The sequence below is a fragment of the Arvicola amphibius genome, chromosome 12, assembly GCF_903992535.2.
Source record: "Arvicola amphibius chromosome 12, mArvAmp1.2, whole genome shotgun sequence".
In the NCBI taxonomy this organism is placed as follows: domain Eukaryota; kingdom Metazoa; phylum Chordata; class Mammalia; order Rodentia; family Cricetidae; genus Arvicola; species Arvicola amphibius.
Window position 1 is genome coordinate 27,068,730 of NC_052058.2, and position 19,909 is coordinate 27,088,638.

General features: G+C 45.3%; 1 protein-coding gene and 1 pseudogene across 1 annotated transcript in view; one reads left to right on the forward strand and one right to left on the reverse strand.

The window, feature by feature from the left end:
* Window positions 1-19,909, forward strand: part of Cacna2d3 (calcium voltage-gated channel auxiliary subunit alpha2delta 3) — an 842,461-nt gene that overhangs the window by 761,783 nt on the left and 60,769 nt on the right. The window contains 2 exon segments of the mRNA XM_038350066.1: window positions 2,472-2,534; window positions 5,775-5,845. Coding sequence (XP_038205994.1) covers window positions 2,472-2,534; window positions 5,775-5,845 — 134 coding nt within the window.
* LOC119827646 lies at window positions 3,421-4,940 on the reverse strand (annotated as a pseudogene).

Below are 19,909 nucleotides of genomic sequence, written 5' to 3' on the forward strand. Positions count from 1 at the left end.
AGATCTGAGTTCAAATCCCAGCACCCATGTCAGAAGCGAAGCAGGGGGTCATGACAGAGACAGGCTGGAGCTTCCTATCCCACCAGCCTAGACAGCGCAGTGAGCTGCTGATTCTGTGAGACCTGTCTCAAGGCAGAGAGTAGTGCCTTCCCTTAGCTTCAGTACACGTGCGCATGCCCCATATAAATATGCCACATACCACAGACTCTAGATTAAGAAGCAGCTCTCTCCTCAGATGTGGAACTCTCGCTCTGTGTTTCTGCCTCAAAAGAGAGTAGGGCTTTGGGAGGAACATGTCATGTGCCTAAGATGCTAGTGTCCCTATGTCACACCTCCTCCCAGCCAACACTGGCCACTGTGAGGAAACAGAAAGCCAGATTGGCAAGAGAAGATGTGCTGATCTGACAACAAGATTTATTGAGGACTTGTTCTGAGGAAGAATTATGGAACTATGCTTATTTTTTAAAATTGGGTATAACTGCAACTCTATTTTCCAAAGAAACAAAGTAGGGAATGGAGGGGCCGGTGTGGTAATGGGGTCTCTGTTGGTCCCATTCTTTGGAAGCATTTCCATGCCTCCCCTCCAGTGATAGTTTTCTTTCTGACCCATCATGGAGTCCATAGGAAACTGAGGCAGAGACTATGGGAACGTCAAACTGTCTGTGCACCTGGGGGGAGATGCCTGATGGGTAAACGAATATGAAATTCACTTCTGGAATTTTCTGAAATTTCTGAATGGCATGGGCTAAGTGCTTTGGGGATGTGTGCATCTGCAAAATGAGCATCGTGATGTTGGAATCAGTCAGGACATGGACCCAATGTTAGCGGAGCTGTCACTCACAGCCCATAATCCCAGCACAAGTGCTCAGAATAACGTTCTACAACACTGGGCGCGCGAAAGCACAGACAATAGTCACAGTGCGCACAGAGCATTGAACTATAACTCGGGTGATCTGCAAACAAATTCCAGCTACATTTAATAATAAACTTACATAAAGCTTGTGGCTACCGTCTCAGAAGTACAGCTTCAGGAGACTGCTTCCTTTATGATGTCTGCTGAGCAGGGCCTAGAATGATTATGATCCTTGGCAAGATGGAGGTAGTGTTCCTAAAGCCGAGAGCTTCTGCCAACAGCAAGAGTCTGAAGAGGCAGGAAGCTTCCGTCTTACCCCTTGCAGAAATGAAGCCAAGCTCTGCAACCTAACCCTACACATCTAAACATCTAACCCTGCTTTAATCCCAGAGCTCTGGAGGCAGAGACAGGCAGATCTCTGTGAGTTTGGTGCCAGCCTGGTCTGCAAAGCAAGTTCCAGTACATCCAGGGCTACACAAAGAAATCCTGTCTTGAAAAAAAACAAAAACAAACAAACAAAAAACAAATCATCATCAACAACAACAAAAACGCAGAAACAAACTAAACAAAACAAAGCTCTCGCTGTGCTTTCGCGTCCTGTGCACATGCCAGGACTGAGCAGCCCAGAGAAGTATAGGTCAGGTCACTCTGACTTCTCACTGCTGTCCTTTCAAGTCTGACAAAACCGACCCTGTGCCTAGGCCAATGTCCCAGCACATACCAGTCTGGTGGTGGCCTGGAGCTAAGCGGAATTTAGCTCAGGGTAAAGATATGTTACAAATTAAATGTTGCTATCGGTGTGTAAAGCCGCAATAAATAGAAACTGAGTTGCATCGAGGATGGAATTAAGCCTTAAGTTTGAACTCCACAGCACTGTAATTAAATCTTTGCCTGTAGCAAGCCATTCAGGGGAGATTAAAGGAGCGTGGGGGAAGTAGGGGTTTGTTTGCCTTACCTTGCTCCCCACAATTTATAAGTCTGAGCTACCAAAAGCTAGCGACCCTGCCCCCTCATCCAGCTCCCAATTAAAAACACAGTTTGAAAACTTTTAGGAGGCCTGAGGGGCCCCTTTTACAGAAGGCGGCCCCTTCCCCCATGCCTCAGTCCATGAACAAATTAAAAAGTATTACCTGGTCCCCTGATGGTCCCCGAGCTGACACGGTGTTTTCATTAATACATCATTAGAGTAATGGCATTGTGCTGGCATTTGGATTTCCAAATGGCCGGCCCTGCCGCCGCTACAAATAAGGGCCTGAGGGTCTCTGAACACTTCCTTCCCGGGAAGTAGTCAGGTCTTCTAGAGGGAACACAGAAGACAAACTTCATCGTTTTCTGTGGGCATCCATTGCATCCCAAACCCAGTCTTCTGAGGTCGTTTCTCTTGGTTTGTTTCATTGCCTCAACTTCCTTAGTTTTGCAGAGTCAACCCTGGGGTTACTTTAACCATGACCTGAACTCCCAGGACCAGCAAGTATTCTAAATTCCCTGAGTTTAACTGCCCTCCTCCCTCACAAAAGGGGGGGGGAGGGTTCGTTTCTCCGAGTCTGGAAACACGTCATTTTGTGTGAAAGCCCGGCTGAGGCCTGAAGGTGAAATTCTGTGCTTTCTGGTTTTCCAGACTGTGAACTGTTACCTCATAGACAGTAATGGATTCATTCTGGTGTCTGAAGACCACACTCAGGTGAGTGAGGAGCCCCCCAGCCCACCCCAGCTCCGTGAAAGTGGACCAGAGGCTCTGGGGCCGGGGCGGGGACAAACTGTGGAGTTAAGATGGGAGAGGATAGTCTACACGTAAGAGGCAATAACAGATCATAAGCCTCGTTTCTCTGTCACAGCCTACTTTCTCAGGTACTCTCAGACTGTACTTTTGCCTCCTGGTAGGGAACGGGTGGGGAGGCAGAGCCCAGCTAAATGCTAAACTTACTGAATTCTCTGCCTCAGAGTTGTCTGAGCTACCAAAGAAATTTTACGTGGGGCTGTGGTGACAGCTCAGTGGGTAGAGCCCTTGCTTGAGTTCAAATCCCGAGAATCCATGTAAAGCTGGGTGCCATTGTGCGCATCTGAAGTCAAAGTGCTCCTTTGGTACGATGGGTAGCAGAGACAGGAAAAGTCCTGGACGTTTAGACATGTGACCAAGAAAGAAGGACAGTTTGGACAAGGTAAAAGGCAGAAATCAATAACCAAGGTTGTCTTCCGTTTTCAATACCTATGCTGTGGCACGTGCAGGCACCCATATTGTGTGTGTGTGGATGGATGGATGGATGGATGGATGGATGGATGGATGGATGGATCAATCGATTGATAGATAGATAGATAGATAAATAGATGATAGTGATAGAAATATATACTTAAAAACATGTGCATGCATGTGTTTATGAACACATATTCATATAATACTCACACATGTGCATGTACATACACACATACAGAGGCATTCACACACAATGTAGATTTTTTTTTTTTGTTAAGGTTGACTAATTCTTATTTTTATGTACTCGATGAAGCAGCTCTTATTAGACTTTCTCCCAGCGGAAAACAGCATGAAGAGCAGCGTCCACCTGCTCTGCTCAGGGCCTGGGTTCGTCCTGGCCCATGTGGTGAGGCGGAGGGGTGTATTTCCCCTCTTTAATTAGCTTATCCCGCTGTCGTTTGATTTGACCCAGGCGCTTCATCATTTTATACCGAAGATAACATTCCTCGAAATCTTCATATTCTATCCTGCATTCTTTTTGAGCCCGTGTAGCACCGATGCCATGTGCACACTCTATCTACTCTTTTTCGAAAGCATGGCATCGGGCGGGAATCTTGATTTTTAAGACAAATTTTTACCTGAAGAGTAGAGGTGCTTTCAAGAGTTGAGGCAGCTTTGAAGTGGTGGTTTTCTTCCTTCTAATATTTAACCTTCAGGCACACCCCCATATACACATGAACTTTCTTTAAAATTGTCTGAAACGCTTTCAGGAGTCAGCTTATGTGATAGGTCCATTTGCGCTCAATGAATTAGTTCGTTGTTTTTCAACATGGCTCTGTAAGATCTGAGCACTCTGTTCATTTAGAAACAGTGACCTCGGAAAATGAGGAATTGGATTCCCTTTCTGTCCTTCTCTCTGAGGGTTTAAATGTACGCTAGATTCCTAATGCTACAGTCTCAGTGGTGAGTATCAGGGGACATTGGACCATTAGTGGACACGAGGTGGGAAAAATGAGCCTGTGAAACAAGGCCCTGTGTCTGAGACAGCTGGAAAGTCTGTCAGCCCACAGTAGCCACGTGCCCATCTAACTCAGAGGAACATGGGATAGTGACAAACCTATGGCTCAAGAACGCAGAGTCCTTTCTTGAGAGGAGCTCTGTCCTTGTCCCAAGCCACCCACACTGGACTGAGATAAAACTTGGTTATGGACTCAGGAGGGATGGAATGCCTTCTTCCCACAGTAAACCCTGGCCTGGCCAGAAACCCTCCCAGAAAGCTATGGCTCCTGCAGGAAACCGGCCCTCCCTGGAAGAGGGAGGCCGCCAGCCTGCTCAGTTCAGGCTTGTTTGATGTTGTCTGGCTTCCTGCACCCCAATTAGGATAATTCTTCTCCATCTGACAACCAGTTCCACCGACACTGGTGTATTTACACACATAAAATAAAATGTCCTTCTTGCTCACAGTGGGAACACATGCCCACAGAACATGTGAGCGTTTCCAAAGTCTCTTGAGTGGAAAAGGAAGTGCTTGATATTCATTAAGAGAAGTGTTTCCTTCCTCCTCCCTGAGTATTTGTACTGAAGTTTGGAAACACACACACACACACACACACACACACACACACACACACACACACCTTACTGCCTATAAACCCCAGAAAGTCTGATGAAGGTCACTAAGCTAAATGCAATGGAATTATATGGTTTGATTAACACTTTGTCCAAGGAACAAATATGATTTCCCTCTTACTGCATTGCTACCTCCCTCCCCTCACAAGCTATATACCCAGAATAGAGATGGGGGTTCTCAACTGTCCTTCGCCGGCTCATTCCAGGATGCTGGCAGAAGAAAGGCTGCAAGCCTTTGTGCTCTACAGGGCTTGTGCCCTCACCCATGGTACACTTCTCTCTTAGTGATTCCAGAAGGCTGGAGAGCATGCACGGGGATGCAAATCATTCCTTATACCGTGCAAAGTTGGTAAATCTCATCACAGCAGAAATTAGACATGCCAAAGCTTTAGTTTAGCAATGGCCTGAAGACAGCCCCCAGGCATAGGGCTAGGCCTGAAGACAGCCCCCAGGCATAGGGCTAGCTAGGCCTCTAGAGGAATGGTTAGATGTACTGTCCCCAGGAGCCAGGCAGTCGTATTCCTAGTAACTGGATTAACAACCTACAGGCAAAATGAGAACATTCTTCAGAAAATGATTTTGAGAAAGGATGGATTGTGAAAACTTTATAGGTCTTAGGAAGGGGCCTCTTCTATTTTCCTGAGCAGATCATCCCAGCATTACAAATCATTATTTCTAGCACAGCTTAGGGAGCACTTCCGGGTCCTCATTTTGTCTATATGCACTAGCATTTTAATCAGAAGAGATTATGTCCAGATTAATTCCTACCCTGCCCAAGGGTGGGGGACACGCTCTGTGTACACAAGTGTTTTAATTTCTGTATTGAGCACCTGTTATGTAACATCCCCCATGTATCTTGGAGATTTCCCATCTGCTCACTGGTTTTCTTACCACACAGATACTCGGACTGTTACAGCCATTCCTGTTTTTCTGCAACAGAAGTCGCAAAAGCCTGCCTCTGATTTGTCAGTTCCTACACACGTGGAACTCATGCATGCACGCACACACACACACACATGTCAGTCTGCCTGCCTTTCTTCTCTGCTATGTCGATATGCACTATCTCTTCCTTTCCTCACATGTCTCCTTGTCTTCTTGCAGACTGGAGACTTTTTTGGTGAGGTGGAAGGAGCTGTGATGAACAAGTTGTTAGCCATGGGCTCCTTTAAAAGGTAAGGACTGGCTGGTGCTCTCAGTTTACCCAAGTCAAACAAACAAACGCTAGCTAGAGTGGCGCAGGGTTGATCCTAGAGCCGACCCTGCTTGTTTTCACGGTTCAAAACTTTGCACGGGTGCGGTCTTTCGGATGCAGCTCATCACAAGTTTTCCGTCTGTTCGGCATGGAGGTCATGGGAGGCCAGTACTGAAATGGGAGTCAGCAGAGTCAGTTGGTTCCGTCACCAGTAAAGAGAGAAAAGCTCCTGCCTGAGCAGAAAGGCAGGGTGGATTTGTCTCACAAGCCAGGGCCACTCCCTAGAAGTTGAGGGTTCAGTAATGGAGGGTAATATTTTCGAGACTTACTGATACAATCTTAGAAACTCAAGGAAAGTTATCTCAACCTTCTCCTGACTAAGGGCCATCGAAGTGCCCTGGTGGAGACATGGATGTTGCTGAGTTTCATAGGGAATGAGTCCCATTAATTAGACTGTCACCCTGGGTAGAGGTTGGGTAGGGCAGCTTTTCCTTAGCCCGGTGAACCTCAAGGCTATACCAGCCATGTTTCTGGGGAGACCAAAGCCTGTGAGAAATGCCTCGGATGGTATCAGGAACTCTCCTAGAAGTTGTTCCTGGCCTTGGCCTCCCAGACAGAACAAGGGCCTTTGAAGTCGAGCTTTCATGGATATATTTGAGGCTCTTAGGAATGTAATAGCAGGAAGTGCCAGGATGCTGCTGCAGCTCTCCTGCGAGATCCATGGCTCCTTCTTGAGTTCTCCTGTGGCTGAGTGGTAAGGAAGCACCAGATCAGGAAACCAAACATCAACAAGAGCAACTGAGCCCATGCTAGGAGCAGGGAATTAAAGGGTGAAGCAGCATTTGAAACTCCGTGGCTTATTTGCGCCAGAGATGGTGTGGGAAGAAGAGGAAATATGCTATACAGAGTGGCAGGAGCCCAGCATTTCTGCCATCTCTGATGCGCACAGCTTGGGGCCTGACTGAAGCAGAAATGCGTTCATGTCTAACTCCAGCTCTGCGACTGAAGGCTGTTTGTCTTCGGCAGGAGTCCTTCTCACCTGGGTCTGGCTTTGAGCTAGTTTGCACTTTTCTGTGGCTTTTGCAAGTTTCCTAAAGCAGCTCCTGGATGGTCAGCCATTGAGGTCCAGCATTTCCTGCCTGCCTTTCTATCACTGTGTACATTTGTATAAGGCCAACCTGTGTTTCAACTCTGGGGGGCAGGAGACACAAGATGAAGAATAATCACGCATGTGTTTCTCATTTAAAAGTATGTTTTTCAACTCCTTTAACAACTACCCCCCTCCTTTCTTGGATGCTTGTTTTAAATTGGTGGGAGAAAGAGAAAAGTTATAATGGAATTTGAAGGGTTTGGTCTTCTCCTTGATGTGGGCTAAGTATGGTTGGCATGAGTCTGCAACTTGCTTTTATTGTCACACTAGCCGACATCTTTGAGAAAAAGGAAGGGCTACAAGCCTGGCTGTGTTAGGACAGCAACTGCCGCCCTCTAGATGCTGTGTGACATGCCCCAGGTGCCTCTTCAGAGGGCCCCTCCCTGGGGCCAGCTGAACAATGAGGAGACAGGTTTTGGAATCACACAGACTAAGGTCAAAGGCAGGTTCCAACATTTACTCGCTATGTCAGTTCCCTTCGCCAAGCTTGAGTTCTTGGTGTGGAACATGAAGATGATTAGTAATTCCTTCCAAGGGTGGCCGGAAGAGGTGATGAGATAAACACAAAGTTCTCAACCCAGGCCTAGTGTCTACTAAGGGCTCAGTAGCTGCTAGCTGCTTCTGGGATGGTGGTTGTTGACCTTGGCTCAGCTGTGGCTTTGCTGGCTGTGCGGCTCCGGTTGCTGACCCCTTTCTAGCACTTGCCAACGGCTCTCAAGCACTGTAGTCCTTGCAGTCAAAAGCAGGGACTACAAAAGCCATGCTCTTCCCTCACCCCTTCTTTTCTGAAGGAATAAGACTGACAGCTCTTCCATTCAGGAAAGCTGTGGATTTCAGAAACAGCGGAAGACTGTAGCCTTCTGAGCCTCTGGGACAGAAACCCCCTGCTAAGCCAAATCATGCCCACAGAGAGGCACACTTGCTTTGGAGGCATGGTCTACGCTGGTAGGACCAAGGGCAGTATACCCACCTCACTCTCTTTTCAGTACCTTGGATATTGTTGCCAGCACGAAGAGTCTCCTTTTGATTAGCCTCTATTATTTAAGGAGTATCATTCGCCAGAGACAAGGTCATCTCCAGCAGGGAGCTGGAAGACAAACACCTTGCAGCCCTCCACATCAGGTTAGTTCCTGGTTGGACCCTGCAACTCTTTCATCTGGGCAGCAATGCAGACTAGAATTGTCTAGATTCGACGTCAACAAATGGAACGGCACCTAGGAAAGTGCAGAAGACCTCCCAGGGTGTCTGTGAGGGGTTTTCCAGAGATGTTATTGAGGGTCTGACCTAGCTAGTGGATTCGTCCATTGATTGATTCCTAACAGGCACCATTATTAGCAGCCGCTAACAAGTAGTAGGATGGAGCAAGTAGGTCACTGGGGGTGTGTCTCTTAGAGTTCTATCTTGCCTTGGCCCCTTTCTGTGCTCCTTTACATTGCTTCCTGGCTCTCCTAGTGTCAGCTGCTCTACTCCACCATGCCTTCCCCACCATGATGGACTGAACTTTCTGAAGCCATGAACCATAATCAATCCTTTGTCCATTAACTTTCCGTTCCCAGTATTTTCCACAGCAATGCGAAAGTCTGATGATACACTTACCTAAAAGGTAGTGGACCTTTGCTCTCACTGTCCGGCCTGCTCCCATGGTGGCCCAGTGGTCATTGTATATAGAATTGTGATCACAAGGAAATAACACTCATGTTGAGGTCTATGATTTCTTGGCCCTTTGATTCCTGTGAACAATTAAACTGCTCACAAGATGTGTAATACAGTTCCACAGCAGCCCGTGAAACAAACCCTTGAAGGGCAAAACTCCTTGCTATTGGTCACTTTAGCTGAGTCTTTGGCCTGAATCTGTCCCACCAGCTTCCCTATGGCCTAGGGGCCAAGAGCCAAGAACAGATGCATCAACAATATCGGGAAAAGGAAAGAAAAAGAAAATGACCATCTTTGCTTTTCCCACATACCTGCCAAAGCTTAGCTGGGTCGAACCCACCATCTACCTCCTCTCTCTCTCTCTCTCTCTCTCTCTCTCTCTCTCTCTCTCCCCTCCTTTCTTCCTTTCTTTCATCTACCTTTCTTCTTTCCATCTACCCATCCATTTATCCACCCACCCACCCACCTAACCATCCACTCATCCATCCACCCTCCCACCCATCCATCCGCCCATCTGTGTGTCCACCATCCATCCATCCATCCATCCATCCATCCATCCACCCACCCACCCTTTCTCCTTTCTTCTTGCCCTCGTTCCTCTCTTCTCCCTTTCTTCTTCCTTCCTCCCTTCTTCCCCTTCCCCTCTGTCATTTCACACTGTAGCTCAGGCTGGCCTTGAAGCCCCAGCCTCCAAAGTGCTGAGATTATCCATATGTATCACTCTGTCTCACACAGAGCACTGCTCTTTAAACCTTACAACAACTTCATGAAACAGGACCAGTTCCCTAGTAGCAGGGCCAAGAGCAACCTAGAGAGGTGGGACTTTTGTTCAGGCCTTTGTAGACCTTAGTCAGCAGTGACTTTAAACAAGTGTGAGCCTTCATAAGGGTAGGACTGTCTGATGATTCAGTGTCCAGGCCCATGGGGCCAGTCTCAGGGATAAACATACCACAGACTTATTCTACAGATGGAGATGATAAGGCTTGGAGAGACCAAGAACTCAGCCCAAGTCTCTGTGGCGGAGCTGGATTCCAGCATCCTGTAGTGTGGACAAGACAAGCCTTCTCTGCCCTCTGCCCTCTGCCCTTGACCTGTCTCCAGTGGTGCTGTGCTATGTATAAGGCTAGTGGTGTGTGGAGGGGAAGGAAGGTGTTGACTCAGCGGCGACGTCTTATCTGGAGAGCAGAAGTTGCAGGCTGGGAGCTCAGGTGAAGGATGAGGTCAATCAGCTGAGATTTTCAAATCCTCAGACCCACCATGCCCACAGGCCGCACCTTTTTTTCCTTATCTGTCACTCTATGCCAGGTCAGCTTTCTATGTTCCAGAGAACTTCAAATACTTCTTTGTTCTTATTGCTGATAATACAGGGGCTCCCTGACTGGTAACTGAGAGGGTTTCTTGTGCTGGCTGTTTTCTTTTCCGCTCATGATCCTGTCTAGTCAGAAGCCATGACCTTGCATTTCTCAGAATGCATACTCTGTCTCTCTGTCATCAGCTATGACCTTATCCATTTTTGCAACTACACTAGAATTCATGGCTCTCCTCCCATTTTCTACCTGTAGATATTCTAATCCAAATGATCAAATATTCATGAAGAAATAGATAATAGTCAGGGGTAGGAAAAGGATGAAGGTTCTTTGTTGTTTGTTTGTTTGTCCTTCCTTAGTGATGAGATTATAGGCAGGATGTACTGTAGCTAGAAGTTTCTCCATCCTGCTGGTCCCCCTGGACTGTTTTTTTTTCTCAGCCTGCCTGTTCCAGAAGCCGCTTAAAGAAAATGTTCTATCATCTGTCTTAACTTTGTGGGTCTAAAGTTCATCTTTATCTTTTATTACAACTAAGGAAAACTATCTATAACTATCTGTCTTCAACTCCATCAAAGACCCAGAAGGATATAACATTACCTAAGTAAACAAGAAGTATGTTGTAAGTGACTTTCAAAGTTCTGGAAATGACAGAGACATCTTGCTGCCTGGACAGTCACCCAGAGTTCTTTTGTATTGTTGGGGCATCCATCTTTAGCCTACAGGGCCATATAGTATCTGGCAGACTTTTTAGTGAAGCAGGAAATTTGAAGATCTATTCTTCCTTGTACTTGAAAAGTTCATCAGTTGCTATCTTCTGTGTCCTGCAGAATGTCTAGCAGTTTCTTCTGTGAAGCAGGAACCCTGAAGGACCATCCTGTCTTTGGAAAGTTTAGCAGTCACTTTTCTGTGGTTCTTGCATGTCCAGTTCATACAGCATACTGTCAAGCAGTCCAGGCAAGAGCAGTTTTTTCCCAAATGACTAGACTTGTCACATTGAAAACAAATTCCATAACAAGATTCTTCAATGCCCATCAACCTCTCTGAAGTAATTGGTGCTGCCAGAGCAGATATGTCTCACTGTTGAGAAAAGTCTAAGTTCTTAAAACCTTTTAAATGCCATCTTACCCCCATATTATCTAGGTCTTTGAAGTGTTAAAGATTACGTATCTAACTGAAATATATCTTTGTATATCTAGAAAACCTAATTAGCATGACTAAAAGTTTGATTATTATGGATGACTATTTTTAAATCTTATTTCTTAATTATATATTATGTTTTTATTATTTTTACTGAACTATATATTTTTCTCCACTCCACTCCCCTTGGTACCTCTCCCCTCCCCTTCTACTCTCTCCCATGGCTCCCAATTTACTTAGGAAATTTTGTCTTTTTCTACTTCCCATGTACATCAGATCCATATATGTCTTTCTTAGAGTCCTTTTTTTTTGCTTTATGTCTAAAAGCCACTTATGAGTGAGTACATATGATAATTGTCTTTCTGGGTCTGGGTTACCTCACTCAAAATATCATGTTGATGTTTTCTTGATCCATCCATTTGCCCCAAAATTTCAAGATGTCATTATTTTTTCTGCTGTGTAGTACACTATTGTATAAATATACCATATTTTCCTTATCCATTCTTCAGTAGAGGGGCATTTAGGTTTTTCCAGGTTCTGGCTATGACAAATAATGCTGCTATGAACATAGTTGAGAACATGTCCTTGTGGTACAATTGAGCATCCTTTGGGTATATGCCCAAAAGTGGTATTGTTGGGTCTTGAGGAAGATTGTTTCCTAATTTTCTGAGAAATTGCCATACAGATATCTAAAGGGGGTGTACCAGCTTGCACTCCCACAAGCAGTGCAGAAGTGTTCCCTTTATCCCACATCCTCTCCAGCATAAGTTGTCATCAGTGTTTTTGATCTTGGCCATTCTTACAGGTGTAAGATGGAATCTCAGAGTTGTTTTGATTTGCATTCCTCTGATGGCTAAGGATGAGGCACTTATGGAAATTATATTTTTAAATGAGCTCCACAAACATAATACCTTAAACAAGAGTATATATAGTATCTATACTAAAAGTATATAGAGTATATATATATACATATACAAACATATATATGTATATATAACATATATTGTATATATACATATATATTAGCAAAATTGACCTTAAATTTGTATCAATAGGCCAAAATCTATACCAGTGTAAAGTATTCATTTCTATATCATATTCTCCCATTTGGTTTAGAAAGAGATTGACTATGACCATTAACCATTTATATGCAACCCCTTTTAAGTGAAAGCAAACATTTATAAACAATTATTTTGAGAATTTAGACATAGTTTTCTCCAAACTAATTCCTGCTGTTTGTTGGGTTAATTATATTTTAGGTTCATGGAGTTTTTTCAGAGGGTCTTGTTCCGTCAAAACTCATTAATCTGAAAAAAATCCACAGGTTCCCATCCTCTGTGGAAACAAAAGCAGAGCCTCTTTTCCAAAGTAACATATCCATAGACTCAAATTTTGAAGTCAAGATACCTTTAAAATATATATGCTAGTTTAGCTTAGCAGACTCCCGAATCAAATGTTTCTCTGCAGTTAAAAAATTTTAAAAATTACAATAATATACATAATCTAGACTCTGTATTTTTCATCTTTTTATGGCCCATTATGATTTTTATTCTATTTTTTCTTTAAGATCTTTATTTTAATATCCTTAATTTTTAAAAATCTATGACCATATCTATCTTTTATTCTCTCTGTCTTAAGCTCATGTAAATTTATCAGACACACAGTGGCCCATTCAGAGGTCTTTTTTTTTTTTTTCTGAATCTGTCCTTACTGTGTATCCGTAATTCTTTTCTAACCAGGAACGCTTTTTAAAATGCTAAGCAGCGTGGCCATAACTAATGCTCTCGCTTTGTGTTTTGACTCCGCCCTTGTGCAACATGGTGGAGGTGTGTTCACCTCCAGCTCTGTGAGATGTGCCTACCGCCCCAGCTCCAAGGTCTACATTGCCATTAAGCAACCTATAGCACTCAGCTCATTAACCCCATTTAAGTGCTCTGTAGCAGGACCTCCCAAAAGATCACAAACCAGGAAGCCATTTTTTTTTCTAAAGAAGCTGTGTCTCTGCTTGCAGACAGCAAACAGAACCTATCTGAAAAAATGTGACTACCAATAAGCTCCAATTAACTTCTGATTTTGTGTGGTTCTCCACCTTCCTAACGCGGCAGCCTTTGATACAGTTCCTCATAATGTGGCGACCCCCACCATAAAATTATTTTGTTGCTACTTTACAACTGTGATTTACTACTGTTATGTTATTGTAATGTAAATATCTGTGTTATCTGATGGTCTTAGGCAACCCCTGTGAAAGTCTGTTTGATGCCCAAAGGGGTCCTGACCCACAGGTTGAGAGCCAGTGTTCTAGGATCTGCCATGCTAACTAGATCGAAATACTAGGTATGCAGACAGAAAGAAGGGAACCCGGGCTTTGTCTCGGGATGGGCATCTAGCCACAGCAGAATATTCACTTGATTATCAAAGAAACGTGGGCCTCCCTTCTTCCCACCACACTGTCCCTCTGCTCCCGAAAAGGGCAGAACACAGTTCACCTGAGTCCCACTGGGTCAGACCACAGCTTAGATACAGCATGCCCACTGTGAGAAGACAAACATAGCTGCAATTTTCTCTGTCCCTTCCGGTCTGCAATACCAGCTTCTCTCCCTCCCAGTGTTCCCTGCAGCAGCTTATACACAATAATCACTCAGACGCTACTACTAATATAATCGCTTGGCTGATGGCTTAGGCTTCTTACTGGAAGCCATTTCTAATAATCTATGTATTGCCACGTGACCATGGCTTTCACCGACCTGCTGGCATCTTGCTTCTTGGGTGACTGGATGGCGTGTCTCAAACCCTGTCTTCTTTCTCCCTCGATCTCTGCTTGGATTTCCCACCTGGCTCTATTCTGACTGGCTATTGGTCAAATCATCTTTTTTTTTAAAAAAAATTAAAAATATTTATTTATTTAATTTTATGTACATTGGCATTTTTTGCCTGCATGTATCTCTGTGTGAGGGTGTCAGATCTTGGAGCTACAGACAGTTGTTAGCTGCCATGTGGGTGCTGGGAATTGAACCCGAGTCCTCTGGAAGAACAGTCAGTGCTCTTAACCACGGAGTCATCTCTCCAGCCCCTCAAATCATCTTCTTTATCAACCAATGGTAATAAAACATATTCAAAGCATACAGAGGGGCATCCCACATCAGATAAGTATGATTTTGAAGATATTTAAACCAGGGAAATGGAAGGGGGAACATGTGAACAAGTTCCATGTGGAACTTAGGAACTCACAGCAGTTAGCGTTTTTCCTGGGAGTTTTGCTCTTATCAAATATTCCTGTATTTTCTGGGAAGACCAAGGCTCATCTTCCTTTGTTCTTCACAAATCTAATTCTGCTTAAAGCCCGAAAGAATCATCGTAGACACACTTGGCCTAGAGCTTGCAGGGAAATGGGCTGCGGGCAAATAATTTTAGTGTTTTGAAGCTGTCAATGGAACCTACCTGTCTGTCAGCTTTCGTTCCACCCCATCCCCCCATCTCTCACCCTCCCTTTCTGTGCTGGATGCATTATGGCTTGTCATCCCCCACTCCAGAAAAAAAAAGCCGTAAATATGTTTTCCAAGAATGCTTTATAATTGAAATCACCTTTCTAGGTGGTGCCACATCCAGGTAGAATGAGGTCCTTCTTCCTTCTTGCTGTAGGAAAGCTAGGATTTTCCAAACCTTCAGTGATCCCATTACCTTTCAACCTATGACCCAGCTTTGGAACAGAGCAAGTGACAGAGAAGTATATTACGGTTGAATGGCTGTTCTCCTTTCGTGCCAACTGTCCTACCAAAGCCTGTAGCTCCTGTAATGAACATAATATAATGGCTTCTTGGCTTCCTGTTGACCTGGCCACTTCCACAGAAGTAGGCTTTGTCAAGGGTAGCATTGGATGGAACAAGGAGACCAATCAGCCTGAAACAAGTGTGTTTCAGGGCCCAACTTTCTGGAATGCAGAAACATCAAGATGCCAACGGGCCACTCTGTCGTAATGTGAGGCAGTAGCATGATATTAAGCTGTTTAGTCTCTTGTGGGAGGGCACCACCAGCTCCCAAATGAATCACAGACAGAGCCTTAGTCTTAGTTATAAACATCCAGCCTTATCTTGGTTTGTTTCTTGCTCACTTTTCTTAACTTAAATCATCCCACTTACCCTTTGCCTTTAGGCTTTCCCATTCTCTTCTGTAAATCTTACTCCATGGTAAGTGTAGCTGTGTAGCTGCATGCCTGGCCCCTTATGTCCTCCTCCTTCTCTGGCTACTTCTCCTCCTAACCCCTTCTCCCAGTTTTCTCCTATTTATTTTCTCTGCCTGCCACTCCAGCCTATTCTTTCTCCTGCCTTGGTATTGTCCATTCAGCTCTTTATTAGTCTTTCAGGTGTTCTAGACAGGCAGAGCATCACAGCTTCACAGAGTTAAACAAATGCAACATAAACAAAAGTCACACACCTTTACATAATATTCCCAACACCTCTCTGTAAACCTCACAAGCTGCTGCAAGAATGGCTGCCTTGCTCTTTTTTGGCCAGGTAACCTGCCTTATCCTCTAGGAAGGGATATCATGTGACTGTCCTTGCTTAATCCCCAAAACACTCCCAAGAGGGAAAAACTTGCACTTCATTAGACAAAAGCAGAGCTAAAAAAGAGAGGCTCTAGATTTTAGTATCTTGTAAGTTTACCCATAGGAATGCGTGGGACTAATGGAATGTGAGCTCTGAATATGTTCTTCTGGTCTCCGCTGGTCTTTTGTCATGCATTTTCCCCCAGAAGTTATTTTTGTTGATATTGTTCATTTATTTTACCTTTAGGCACACTCTGTCTCAAGAGCTAGAGGATATTTAGAATATTCCTTTGAGGACCTTGTGTTAGTCAGTAGAAGCCCAGGACAACAGCTGTATCTCCTTTGTTGGCTTTGAAACACAATGCCCATGCCAGCCCCTGTCTCTGCAGTCCATGTTGGCAGAAAGAGATTCATCAGGTGCACAAAAGTTCAAAAGACCGAGTTTGTTGTTTCTTCCCTAAAATTTGCTTTAGTAAATTACCCGTTTTTTTTTTGTTTGTTTGTTTGTTTTTTTTTTTTTTTTTGGTTTTTCGAGACAGGGTTTCTCTGCAGCTTTTTTTTTTTAAAGCCTGTCCTGGAACTAGCTCTTGTAGACCAGGCTGGCCTCGAACTCACAGAGATCCGCCTGCCTCTGCCTCCCGAGTAAATTACCCGTTTTTTAAGCAGCCTCCCTTGCAATACTTTGCTCAAATGGATGTTTCATCATGCTTCCAAGGTACCTGGGCAAAGTAAACAAAGAGAAACCTGGGCACTGCTCATTAATGGGGTAGGCCCCGGGGAGATGGACTCTACCTCCTCCACACCTGCTCTAATCCACGTGGCTCCTCTGAAGAGAAGACCCAACTTCCAAAGAACTCTGCTTCGTAAAATCCTCAAGGAGTTGTCAAGGGCTTTGTGCGCTACTGGACTCAGTATTTCGAGAGACTCTGTGTGGGGGGCAATGGGACTATCGATGGTGAAGCCTGGATGGAAGAAGTGAGCCATTTGAATCATGCCTTAGGAAGATAGCTCTTAGCCCAGCCCTATCCTGCTATTCTCAGCCTCTTGGATGTCCTGATGTGGGCAGCTTTCCCCCATGATACCCGTGTACCTTGCCATGGGTCCAAAATCAATAGCACCAGCGGACCCTATACAGAAGCCTCTGAAACTGTAATCTGAGATAAACATCTCCTCCTGTGGGGATATTTTGTTGGTGCTCTAACAAATAAAGCTTGCCTGGAGATCAGAGTGAGGAGCCAGCCACTAGTTAACTATAGAGGCCTGGCGGTGGTGGCACACACCTTTAATCCCAGTACTTGGGACCTCATGCCTTTGATCCGAGTACTTGGAGGGCACTTGCTTTTAATCCCAGCACTAGGGAGGTGGAGACAGGAAGAGAGGAAAGTAAGGCCGAGGAGACAGGAGCTCATTACATTCAGTCTGAGGATTCCTGGAGATAGGATCACCCATTTGTCCTGAGGATTTGGTAGAGGTAAAAACTAGTGGCTAGCTGCTCTGGTTCTCTGATTTCTCAGCATTAACCCCATATATCTGACTCAGCGTTTTTATTATTAAGACCAATTAGAATTCACGCTACATCCTCCTTTTTGTTGTGCCCAGTCTGTGGGGGACTCCAAAAGATCACCATGGAGACCGGCTCACCGAAATGCAAAAGCGAGGTTTATTACTGTAATTGCAGGCCAGCCTGGACCTTGTCAGAGGTACCCCACCCTTCTAGAGAACATTGTTTAAAAGCAGAAACCAGGAAAGTTACATCAGCAGGGTTTGGGGTGACGGGTTGAATCCTGATTGGCTTGTGACTAGAGACTTTTCACAAATTTTTATTTTTGAACTTCACCCTCACCTGTTGCTTGTCAAGGTTTCTTATTGGCTGACCTTGTGGCAGGGTCATTCTACAGTTATCTGTACTTTCCAGACTGCTACCCTGTTACTTTTGCCCCTAGCCATTTTTGAGGACTGGAATGGTTTATGGAAAATAGCCTACACAAGACACAAGATGGAGGCAGAGGACAAAATGGAGGAACTTTGGTTCTTCACTTTTAATTGATCCCCTCGAGTACTTGTCTCTGTGATGAAAATTCTGCCTAATGTACATGGGCAGAATCTTGAGCCTGGCTTGGCCTTCCTTCCTTAGTCTTAGCTTCCTAGTTAACATTCCGTGCCCCTGACATTGGGGAGAATGCCAATATTCCTGGGAGAAAATCGGAGCTTTGGCGGTTTGGATACCCTAAGCACCTGACAATGGAAGGTGTTGACTTCCTGCATTCCTAACGAAGGCAATCGGCCATGTCTACGCTGCTGCCTCCTGGGCAAGGCAGCAGCACACAGCTTACAAAGTGTGCTCGTCAGCTAAGGCTGCTGCTGAGTGATCTGTGGTTAGCCAACTGGAAGGCGGGGAGAGGGGCCTGGGTGAGGTAAATTCCTGGCTCCCCCGTGAGTGCGCCTTGTGGAAATCACATTGTCCTTCCTGGGAGATGCTTCAGTGGGATGGCCTGATGATGGACCTTGGGGCAGGAGAGACGACCCTTCCCTTCTTTAGAAACCCCCTGCATGGGTCTCCAGTACCCTTGCCTAGGAGAGCGATCCCAGTGGAGTGAGTTTTCATGCTCAACAGAAAAAACAACAACAAAAAAAATTTGTATTTGTTGTTTCAGGTCAGTTTTGCTTCTTAGAAGTTCAGATTCAAAATTGCTTAATTACACCCCGAGATGGGCCTCACAGCAAAGGCTTCTCCCTCGCTGGAGCTTCTCTGTCTCTGCTTATAAATGCTAAGCTGTTTCAAGATTGGGTTTTAGGCTAATAATTTAGCCTTGGCGTGGGGAGGGGGCACTGCCGTGATTAGGCATGATTATAGGCAAGTTTCCTGGACTTGTGGCACATAGTAGATGTTTAATAAATGTTTGTCCCACAGTTGCTAAGCAGTCTAAACGAGCTGTTTACCGATTTAAAAGTCAACCTGCTAAGTCTTAGAAAAAAAATGCTACTTGTTTGGGATTTCTTTTCCCCTGGTGGATAAAAAGGACAGGAACAGCAGAATAAGTGTTAAAACGCCCAGGTAAAACATCCGGTCCAGGGTGCGCAGCTGGCTCTGCTCCTGCCTCTCCGGGCCGCTGCGTGGGATGCAGTGCTCGCTTCCATCCGAGTTTCAAAGAGCCCCATCCAGGGGGCGGGTTATCGCTAATGACAAGGTCTCAGGCTGTGGACAACCATGCCGGAGTGGTCTGGTGATGAAGTCATGGGAATTAAGGCATGTTATCTGTCATGAGGTTAAATTCCCAGCGCTGAGCTCCGTGGGGCTAGGCACCATTCTCGGGGCTTATTTTAGAGCTGAATGGAAGCAGGCAATTATCTTGTTCTTCGACTATAATCAGCAGAGCAGGATGCAGGTAGCCGCAAAGTGGAGTTATTTAAAACAGAAAAAAAAAAGAAAGAAAAGAAAAAAATCAATTCCAAAAGAGCGATAATCTGAAAGTCTCTCTCTCTCTCTCTCTCTCTCTCTCTCTCTCTCTCTCTCTCTCTCTCTCTCTCTCTCTCTCTCTCTCTCTCTCTCTCTCTCTCTCTCTGTCTGTCTCGTCTCTCTCAACATCTGGTTGAGAGGATGTCAACGGGTGGAGAAGCTTGGGAGGGTTGACTCTCTGACCTCTGTCGGAACAGTAGTATCAGGCACCACCCTCCCCGATCCTTTCGCAATGAGCGGCAGGTGCTCAGGCCCGGAAGCTTCCCCACAGTGATTCATTTCACCCTCAGAGTGTCAGCTGGGGTCCCTGGAAAAGTTCCAGGGAGAATCCCCAGCTTCCAGCCATCTGTCAGTCAGGGAGTTACCATGGTTACCACTAGCCAGCTGGCCTTGTGAGCCAGCTGGTTTATTCTGGCTAGGGATGGGGGCGGGATTGCTCAATTGCCCCTCAGCTGGAAGCACAAAATGATCCCAGACTTTAGTTCTGAGAACCTGTCTTGGGCAGCATTTGTTAGGAGAGTGCAAAGTGAGCCTGTCAATGGATACAGGTGTGGTGCTGTGCGTTTCCGAGACTCAGAACCTACTTCTGAGAAGAAGGCAGAGGGAAGTGGACTCAGACGGGCCCTCAGCTCTTCCTAGCTCTCTCACTGGTGAGCTCTGCGGACTTGGACATGTTGCTTGGCACTTCTGGCAAATGGGGCGATCTGCTTTGAAGATTATGGTCACTACGTAGAATCCACCCAACCCCAACGGCTGCCACAGTCCTCAGCTCAGAGTGCAAGGTCGGAAGTTACTTA